This window comes from Anneissia japonica, unplaced genomic scaffold (assembly GCF_011630105.1).
Source record: "Anneissia japonica isolate Jap-2015-1 unplaced genomic scaffold, ASM1163010v1 scaffold287754_len4335492_cov202, whole genome shotgun sequence".
In the NCBI taxonomy this organism is placed as follows: Eukaryota; Metazoa; Echinodermata; class Crinoidea; order Comatulida; family Comatulidae; genus Anneissia; species Anneissia japonica.
The window spans coordinates 3,172,936-3,184,267 of record NW_022705543.1 but is presented as its reverse complement, the minus strand read 5'-3'; the positions used below and the strand labels follow the sequence as shown (position 1 = coordinate 3,184,267).

Sequence of the window (11,332 nt, the reverse complement as noted above, 5' to 3'; positions counted from 1 at the left end):
GGTTATAATAATATTGATAAATATAATAACAATGATAATAATAATCATGTTCTAAATAATATGTTCTTATCTTTACTGTGTTTTTCCAATAACAATAATCCTCATCTAATCATAACCATCATCATCAACATTATTATTATTATTATTATTATTATTATTATTATTATTATTATTATTATTATTATTATTATTATTATACTACTACTGCTGCTGCTGCTGCTGCTACAACTACATTTACCACGGTACTGAGATTCTCTATGGTAACATTGTATATTTTATCTATGATCTTACTCGCTTGTGTTTTTACTGGCTTGTGTTTTTACTGGCTGGTCTTGGCCAACTGTTTTATACTGTCTACCGTTTACTCTGCCAGCAGGGTAAAAGTAGTTTTTTTTTTTTTTTTTTTTTTATAAAATTCCTTGAAAAACGCCCTCATAAGGGTACGAGTAAGAACGTTCTCGAAACGATTATGTGATTTTAAATAGCAAATACTTTTAATCAAAGATAATAAATAGCAGAAGATAGAGCAACTTCTCAATATAGTGGGACATCCGTTCGAAATGCATTGTGGGTACACAGAGAGCAATTTTACCCCGGCCGCTCGAGTTCGTTTGTTTCCTGTAGTTTCTCTACTTAGTCAAATAGTCCAATTTTACCCCGCTCGCAGGACGGCGGATGTTCCATCAATTTTAATGCAAATACGCGGAACAGCTCATTCTTCTGCTATTTAAGTTCTTTGATTTAATCACCTATCTATTATCTTTCTAAATTTAACGACCTTCAGAACTATAGTCTCTATAATTCCATAATTATCATCCAATCAAAATCAAATGAAATAATCATTTATTTAAATAACCTTTATCACTCATTGCATTTGAAACGCATCACCATTACTATTATATTTATCTTCAGTAAATATTTATTATTATTGCATTTTAAAATACAAGACAATTACAAAATGAATTTTTTCTCCTCGACGCAGCATGCATCAAAATTAAAGGAGAAACAGAGAACACAAAGCATATCTAGATTTTTAACTTGGATTTCCAGACTCTTTGGTTCCTGGTTCAAAACGCTGTTCCTGCCCCATACCTTGGGGGCCCTAGAGCGGCCCAGCCTTATAGGGTATTGGGTAGATGACAGAGACGCCTTAGCTAAGAGCTTCAGACCTCTTCGTATTAGTATCAGTATTACCAAAACATGATCTACACTTACGACAAAATGATATCACCATTACTATACGTCATTGCTGTTTTTCATCATCAATGATAGCCATTAAACATTCAGTTTGGAACTTGATTTCCACGTCACAAAATACAAAAAAAAAAAGATCGAAATACTTTGTTTGACTAACCAAAAGTTGATTAGATCAAAACTCATCTTGTTGGCCATATTATTATCGACCGAACGGGGAACCCGAAGTACCTGTAGGCCTATGATGTTTTACGAAGGTTACTTTTAAAGCTTTAATTTGATTACTTGAACAAACGCATGGGGTGAGTGGTGGTTGACAGTCAACATTAAAATCATTGCTCACCAACCGACCACCAGTCCATAATGTAAATTATTATGCTTGTGCAACATGACGATCTTGTTGGTCCTTTTTAAGTCCCAAATCTGTGACACTTTTTATCTTTCAAGAGGAGACTTAAAATAGGCTTCTGTTAAGCATGGTTTCCATACACTCGCTACACTGTCGCTACAGTTATCTTACTTTAATCGTTGCACTGGGAAGCTGTCCTTGACAGCATCGGTAACACTCCCCGATTCAACTGACCAATCATTATCGCCGAATGAGTCGACCATAGCGTGTAGCGAGTTTTATGGAAACAAGGCTTCAAAGAAAGGATAAATCATTTCCAGTAAATATCGTTTTCAGTAAACCCTCATGACGGTTTATAAAATATAACAACAATCTCAACGACTATTCATTCTTGAGTTGACAAACTACCCCACCAATAGTTAGCGCGCTTCCAATGATGTACAAGAACAAGAACACTCTATCAAGAACTCGAGCGACTTTGATCCAATCGTTCCCGACCTTCCGTGCTACTGCTTCTCCTTCATAGTGCGTCACTATCTTCCTTATTTCGCCTTTCATTTTCCACAGTAAGTCCTCTTGTGCCTTCAATCTTTGAAAGTGTTGATTCGATGGTTGGCAGTTTCCTGTGACTTGTCTTTGTTCTATCATAGGTGAGACCGTAGTTTGGTCAACGATCTCCCACGTTTGGAACTCATTGGCTAGCCTCGTGCCAACTCTGCTGCCCTCATCGTCAGCTTTACAAGACGGCATGATGAAACGAGCTAATTTACATAAAATGATTTTTCTCATCCAATCCGGTACTGGATGTGTGTCTGAACTTCTATGGTGGATGTTTAATACACATGTGGACATTGCTAGTGATAACGATATTAGCGCCATCGTTGCTGCAAAATATTGTCCTACAGATTAAAAAGAATACATTTTAAATTCACTGTCATGCTTAAGATGTAACTGCGTATGGCAGTGTTTAAGTGCCAGCTGCCCCAGCATTCAAGTAATAATCCTGCAAACAATTCAATATCGAATCGTAAAGACGTTTTAATACTAGAGTCTTTCAAATTATATGAAAGATGTTAAAATCAGGCTCCGGAGGAAAAAAATGTTGTACAATTGATTTTTCGCAGAAATAAAAAGCATATCAACTAGATGAGATACAAGATGGTGACACACTTGTGTCGCAAGTGGGAGTCAGAGAAACTAAATTTACCCCACTTCAGGCAAGCGTACCTCTCAGTGGCGCAGGCCCCTTTCCCCTCCCCCAAATAAATAATCGCGCCCCAGTCGGGGTCTCCAAATCACGGTTAAGTAGTCAAAAAAATCACCTTATTTTGCGCCCCTAATCTTCAAGCGCCCCACCTCTCCCCTCCGCCCAACTTCACCTTCTCCCCCAGCAGCCCCCACCCCACATTTCAAGATTCCTAAATACGCCACTGGTCCTCTGTTGTTGAACGCCACTTGAGATCGCAGTGCTAAAAGTATCAGTTTGTTAAACCAATCAAATTATTTTGATTTCTTTTCTATTAAATACTCTATTCTAGAATAAATGCACGCTTCTTACAATCCCAGACCCTGGTTTCTCTGCAAAAAGAGGATTCACTCGAGCAATACCGAGCAAAGATTTACCCTGGACCACCCTGACCGCAGGTAATATCCTACAGGGTCTCTTATTTCGGAACCCCGGTAGGACCCGAGTGATGTTTGCTATCCTATATTGTCCATTTAACTAACTAAACCTTGATGTAAGCTTTTTGTAAAAGGAAATGCAAGTTGGTACGTTGCCATATTCTCTAGCCCTCTTGTGAAAGGGATTCGACAGCGGTAAATCCAATAGTGAATTATGTTTATTAAGATACACATCATATACTAACTTGGGAAGCTTGGTCCCTTCCCACACACTTATCTAATTGATGAATGTGCCATGCGCCTTAACTTTTTTAACATTAATCTTGGTGTTACTGTGTTTTTTGTATAAATAGCATGCCTTGTTTCATTTATTTTATAATAGTCATTCTGTTTTCTCATTTTTCGGCATGTACTGTATAGCAGGTATATCGTACTAATTAATTAAAGTGTGGTTCTTTTCAATCACTGACGCTCAAGGCATTATAGGATTTGATCCGGTTTCCAACCGAGATTTATCTCCATCAATATAGATTTATAATCATAAGACTCAACTGAAGAATGAGCTACCCAAATAATAATATTACTATGTTCTATACATTTTTACAAAATTTTGTTGTATTCGATATTAAAATGTGTAAATTACTACTACTTACAACTAAAAAAGGAAATTATTGGCTATATTTTAAGCTGTTGAAGAACGTTTTAGAACAGAAGTCTTTAATAATTTATTCATCATCATTTGATAATCAAAATAAAACATACGACGCATATAATATAAAGCTGTATGCCGGGTCCGGCGCGCCCGGGACGTTACTACGAATAAATTATGATGGCTTTAAAAAAAAATGCCTCACCTATTATTGGTACTGAGCTAGTGGGTGGCATGGTCTCGGCAACCATTAACAGGAAAACTGTCATCGATAAAAGAACAGTTATACAGAGGCTGATCTTTTCCCCCGACTCAGGGGGTAAAAAGAACGTCATCATAGCAACGATTGAAACAAGGAAGCATGGTGTCACAAGATTGAAGAGGTAATATAGAGGGCGTCTGCGTAAAACAACTTCATATTCTACATCTGTAAATTTCTTGCCCAAATCATCCGGGTACTCTTCTTCCTTGTTTCTAAACGTTATGTTTATCATATCCCACTGACCATCACTGGAGAACACCGATATGTCACCTGACAAATAAATGTTTTGAATGACGAAATTTAAATAATTCATGTTTTATATAGGAACATTAATTATTTAACGATATGTCACCAGTCAGTTACTATTCAGTAAATTGACCGATCAATCGATTAATTAAATCAATCAATCAAATCATTCATGTTTGTTATAAGAACATTACTTATTTAATAATAGGTCACCAGTCAGTTACTAGTCAGTCAATTGACCGATCAATCTACCTATTGATCGATCAATCAATAAATCAATGAACAAATCAATTAAGTAACCGATTAGTCATTCAATCAATCAATACAAATGTGACATTTATTGACATATTTTCAAAGTAGATGGAATAATAAAAATTGAGATACAAGAAAAGAAAGGAAGAAGGTACTATTATCAATAACAATCAATCTACCGTATTTATTCGAATAAACGCCCCACTTTGAATGAACTCCTCCTTCAGAGCCTCATTCGGAATAAACGCCCCCGGGGCGTATATTTGTTTTCCTTGAATAAACGCCCGCCTCAATGACTGTAAACAAATTTATTGGAAGCAACATAATTCACAACACATTCTATTAATATTATACCCAAGTAGAATTACTTTTTTTCTAACCTGGTTGAGATCAAAAAGTTTTATGATCACTTTAAAAAACTTGAAGCGGAAGTGCTCCTTTTACGCTGTGCAGTAAAAGCATAGCCTCCCCATGATGTGATTTTTCCCTGAAAATTGATGAGTAGGAGTTTGAAACCAATCAGACTTTTACCAAACTTTAGTTACCATGGTAAGAAAACAAATTTAATACAACAGCGACATCGACTATAACACGACAAAATATTACAGTTTTCACCTAAATTAGAAATGTTCTTTGAGAATTATGATAGTATTTAGCGTAAATTTCCTAATTAGTGAAATAATATTTATGCAAATGAGCAACTAGCCTAACCTTATTAGTGAAATATTCATAATGGAAATAAACAATTAGCATATTCACACACGTCATAACAAAAAAACCCAATAGGCTCTGTCTTCTTATTGCCATCTGGCATTAGGCCTATGCCAAGTTTGAAACCATAATTGGACTTACCGAGCTTTAGTTATATTGTGGCAACAAACAAATGCCCAACAGCGACAACGACGACGACAACGACAACAAGATGAAGAACAAAGGCGAAAAACCTTTGGGTAGTGGAGGCTAATAAAATCGTCTCTCGAATAAACGCCCCCTAGAGTAAACGCCCCCTCTAAATCCGTTCTCAACAATAAACGCAACGGGGCCTTTATTCGAATAAATACCGTATTAATATCAATCAATCAAATCATTCTCCAATATACGTATAAGAATCACCTGTGTACACCTACCTCCCTCTCCCTGAATTCCGACCTCACTTTTGTCGTGTTGCCATGGACCAAACTTCAAAGAGCAGGTTTGTTTGTCGAATGGGAACGCGTTTACGTTGATTTTGCAGTACGTCGTGAAGATGATAGGCGAGGCCCACGTCACCGTCCCATTTGCTGTCACTATCACCACATGATCCTGCATGAAGTTGTAGTAATTTCCAGCACTATAAATAAAATGTGATATGCCCATATATTATAGTCATGACGTGCCTATATATGGTCATGATGTGATGTCATCATGACCATATTTAAGCATGTCACATGTTTTTGTCAAATGAAGTTTGATAGGCTAGGCGTGACCCGAGAGCGCCGAGACGACCCGATACGTTTCATTAAGTCACGTACGGAAAAAAATCGCAGTCTGGACAAGGCCTAATACATAACAACAATAGCTATAGGAACTCTAGTAGCGTATCTACTCGGGCGCCCTCACACATACACTAGAAATTTGTAGAGCAAACGAAATAAATAAAATATCTAAAATAGTATGATCAGGGCCCAGGATTAAAATATCACCTTAATGCCCCAGCTATCGTCATCTTACCTTCTTATCCCATTCACTCTCATGTTAATTCACGAGATACAACTCTGTTGCAAAGGGTTTTTTTTCTTTATTACAGAGAGAAGATTAAGATATTTACAAGTATTTTATATATAGAAAAATATGGATTTTTTTATATATCCCGACAACCAACTGGTGATGGTGGCTAAATCTTTATATGACGCAAATTCCAAAACTGATTATTGACCTACTTTTTTACAAAATTCAATTATGAATAATTCATGCTTAATCTATAGAATGGACTTTAAAAAGACTTACTAAAAAGTCCATAGTATAATGTATGCCGCATCCAATCTATTTTTTTTTTCAAGAAACTAATAGATCGCCAAATGAATTAATGAAAATGAATTCACTCTCCTCTGAGTGTAAAAAACCCCCCAAAAATTTACAAGTATTTTATATTTAGAAAAATATGGATTTTTTGATATATCCCGACAACCAACTGGTGATGGTGGCTAAATCTTTATATGACGCAAATTCCAAAACTGATTATTGACCTACTTTAAAAAAAAATCAATTATGAATAATTCATGCTTAATCTATAGAATGTACTTTAAAAAGACTTACTAAAAAGTCCATAGTATAATGTATGCCGCATCCAGTCTATTTTTTTTCAAGAAACTAGTAGATCGCCAAATGAATTAATGAAAATGAATTCACTCTCCTCTGAGTGAAAAAAAACCCCAAAAAACTAAATATTTATTTAGTGATTTAAATTTGTTTAAAGGAAGATGTATTTTTATTATATAATTTGAAAGAGGCACAGTAACAAGTTGCCCTATGTAAAGTTTGGTTTCCATACAACCGCTGCTATCGCCGAGCTTTCGGTTAAGCTCGGTTTCCATAGAATCGCTCACCCTTTCGGCGACAGTCGCCGACAGTTGTCGGGATGGTGGAACCTGTTTCAACTTTGCTGATTGCGTTGTATTCAAGGCGCATTGCCAGCTGCCCTGACGCAATCGGGAAGGCACCCCGAATCGTCTGCAACGCAATCGGCAAAACTTTCCACATTTAACCTTTTAAGGAAACCAGGCTTTATGCTGACTGGTCGGTCGAATCGGGGAACCATCCCGATTGCGCCGGAAACTGCTACTCAGTGCAACGATTGCACTGAAAACAGATTGCACTGAAAAAACTGTAGCGACAGTGTAGCGATTTTTAAGGAAACCAGCGAGTGCGTTCATTGAACGCCGTAAGAAATAGAACACTTAAATGTACTTGATAGAATAGGGGGGGGGGGCAACCCTGTAGCTATAAGCCGGTAATTCACGACTCATGATTTAATTAATTTACGATAGTTAATTATACGACATGGTAAATGAATATAGTGTGGCATAACAAAGGTTATTCATTTAACGTCAGCAACATTAAATTAAACGTGATCAACGCAGCAGCATTATGCTTACTACCACTTGTGCATTCGGAATTATGTAAGAATCAGTAATAATATGCTTGTTAAACTTTGTTATGCATTGTATCAGCCACTAGCAAATTACTCTTCGTAAGAAAAAAAATAATTACGGTTCAAACTTTACAATAACCATTGTATCTATAATCCATACACGATTTAGATACATATATATGCTGTATATTGAATTTGTATGTCTAACAGGTTCTCACATTTTAATAATACGGAATTATAAGAGCAGAACAAATATTTTTTTTCATAACATTTTCTGGACCTTTGTTGAAGTCTTTTTGATTTAACTAGACAAAAGGCTGAATACACTAAATAAAATACAACAAACAATAATACTGTAGCAAGAGAATATATACATTAAACTCGTAAAATTAATTATAGAATGATTATAAATCTTACTTGTTATATAAGGTTATATCTGGCATCCAAACCTTTGATGTTGGTACCTTCAGGTTGCGAATTCCAGTAAAATTACCAGGAAACCAACGTAAATATTCGTCAGTCCAAATCTGTTAGTAAGTTAGGCCTATACAATTAATATCAACGGCGATGTACAGATTTTGTCCAATTATAAGGATTTTAAATGTTAAAATGTTATTGAAGTGAGTGAATTCGTAAATTTAGGCTTACACGGTAAGTATGGTACGTACATTATGAATCACAGTTAGAATATCGAGTCAAGTGGCTGAGCAGTAAGGCAGGGACGCCGCTAACTACAGCTTCAACATCATCGACGCTGGTACGAGCCCCTCAAATACCCAGATTTCGGTTGGTAGAACCAAGTTTTCTCGGATAAGGATTTGGAGGTCCAGTGTACACATCTGGCTCGTGTGCACTTAAAGAACCCTTTGCATCTTCCGGAAGAGTAGATGGTTCACCCGGGCCCCTGTCGTTGGGTAATTATGTGAACATGAATCTATTATAAACACCACGCTCACACGCAATTCAGCACAATGACGCTGAGAGTTATGGGTTTATCCTATGCGTTTATCATAAGATTTACAATATAAAACCAGGGAACAGTGAAATTAAAAGTGGCATACCTACTGCAGGTTCAGGCGGTTCATTGAACCAGAGCCCCCGATCTCCAAGGGGCCCCGATTTTTAGGGGCGCCGCTCCCTTATAAAAATATAATAATCAAAGCAATGCATATACAAATCTGGATTGATAGTATTTATGTATATATAATGAACATTAAAATTTAAAATTGTTAATAATGTTAAAATAATCAATTAGGCCTATACATGCAGTTCAGTGAAACTCGGGACAAATTCTCTGGTGGGGTTCAAATTGTACTTATAGACAACAATATTAGGGATTCGCATCACCGTATAACTTTTGGATTGGGCCATAAAATTAATATATCAGTTCAACGACGGCCTCGTCGTGGCGTCGTACGACGGGGTGGGGTCTCCAGGCTTTTCGGACGGGGAGGAGGGGATACTGATTTTCACGCAGGGTATTATACCCTGTGTAATCATAACATATGTTTTATTCAATTAGGCCTACGACGTCTTTTTTATATTTATTTCACAATACCCGTCAACTCGTATAAATATAATAGGCCTATTCATTGTTATTCATATTGCATTAAAATAATGTTTTCGTGATTATTTACTCATGGGGAATAAGCATACTGTACCCTTGATATTCATAACACCTGTTTTATTTAATTAGGCCGCATTTATCTTTTTTGTATGTGTTCCACAATATCTGTTATCTCGTATAACACTTTATTTATTCATGGAGGAATTCATTCATGATTCTAGTTACGGCATTGATAAGAAATTTTAAACAATTTATTTTTCTAAAATGTTCGCAATACACGGTCTTATTCCCATTATTTAAAACACTAATTGTGATTTGGTTGATTTTGGATCATGGTAATATAGCAGTCTTTATGCAAATAAAGCGTTCATAACCTGCGTGGTGATTTTCTTGGCCCACTATAGCAGGTACAAGGCCTAGGCCCTATTTTCTTTTTTTGTAAATAGGCCTATTTATAAGCCTGATGTTTTCTTGAGTCATACTTGTAGGAATAGGATATCCTGTAAGGTCAAACTCTTCCAACAAAATTTGTTTATTATGAGAGGGTTCCGTCATAAACATTCCCCTTACTCCCTCACATCCGCAACAAACTCGGCCATAAGGGAGATCTTTTTAATCCGCTGTGAACATTTGCTATAGCATAGGACGAAAGCTTGTCTCTTAAACATGTCGGTGATGATAATTTTGTCAACCTAAACACTAAGTATTAACCCATGCCTATAAAGGTTTCTTTCTTTTAAAATGTTCATAGTAGGCCTATGTACTGGCACTTTTACTTCCATAATTAATCATTATTCAAGCACCAGAAAGCTAGACTGGAAGAGTGTTCTGTGGGAACAAAATAGTCCAACTAAACTGTAGATTAAATGTAGACCACTTTAAACTTAAAACCCATTTTACACCTAAAATATAACTAATAATATGGACCCACCTTTAAAATAGAACCAATTTCAATCGTATAAATTCAATAATGTTGACCATTTAAAAAAGTTTACATTTCTCAAGCATAAAATCGGGCTAATGTGGACCCTTCTTTTAAAATATGGATCCATTTCGTGCATATATACTGAAAAATGTGGAACATTTTACAAACTGGGACCCATTTTATGCGTGAAGCTAATAAAGTGGAACCGCATTTTTAAAAAGTTGACAATATTTAAATAATCTTCCCTTTTTTATGCATATAATATACCGGTATCTAATGTGGACTCATTTCATGTGGATAAACTTAATAAGGTGGCCACTTTAACATCAGGGATCCAGTTTACACATAAAATCTAACTAAAGTGGACCCACATTTTTAAAAAGTGGACCCATTTAAAAAAGTTATTTTTTACATAAAATATATTTAATGTGGACCCACTTCATTGTATTATTTGATGCCTATGTAAGATAGTCAAAGCTTAATAATGTGAACAACTTTAAACCCAGTTTACACATAAAATCTAACTAAAATGGACCCACATTTAAAAAAGTGGACCCATTAAAAAAGTGTTATCTATTGTATGCATAAAATCTAACTACAGGTAATGTGGACCCATTTATTAAAATGACTCATTTTATTATATCTATTTATATATCCCATAGCCGTCGGAAGCATTTTGCAATTGGTCCGGCCATTATAGTGAGGGGGTGGTGCGGGGGGGGGGGGTGGTATGAGCACTTGACAAATTTGGTAGTAAATGAAGAGTGGAGACCTGCTATCTCTATATACAGCTACAGGATTTTGAAGTTAGTCTGGAGGTCTGAGAACATAATTATCATATCAACTCTAGCCCCACCATGGTTGGTAAACAACTTGTTTGGCGCCTATGAATGCCCGGAAATAGATGCTGGCAACATAGACCCGCTATCCCTTCCCCTCAAGGGGCAGCCACGATATATAAAGTTAGCATGGATGACAGTCTATGTTGGAAATATGGAACTTTTGAATGCCATGAAATAGCAGCTGGTAAAACTGTAGAAAATAATATTGTTAAAAATTTAATTTCTTATCATAGCCACAAGTAGATAAATTGAGTTGCTTATTCCTCCAGAAGAGCAAGAAACATGAATACATA

The 11,332-nt window shown here is 36.1% G+C and overlaps 1 protein-coding gene across 1 annotated transcript in view; it reads right to left on the bottom strand.

Annotated features, from left to right (window-relative positions):
• Positions 1-364: 364 nt before the first annotated feature.
• Positions 365-11,332, bottom strand: part of LOC117105774 (neuronal acetylcholine receptor subunit alpha-3-like) — a 30,571-nt gene continuing 19,603 nt past the window's right edge. Inside the window, exons 5-7 of the mRNA XM_033247056.1 lie at positions 5,703-5,905; positions 4,021-4,347; positions 365-2,442 (exon numbers count right to left, since the gene is read on the bottom strand). Coding sequence (XP_033102947.1) covers positions 1,925-2,442; positions 4,021-4,347; positions 5,703-5,905 — 1,048 coding nt within the window. The 3' untranslated portion in view covers positions 365-1,924. The remainder of the gene's footprint in view (positions 2,443-4,020; positions 4,348-5,702; positions 5,906-11,332) is intronic.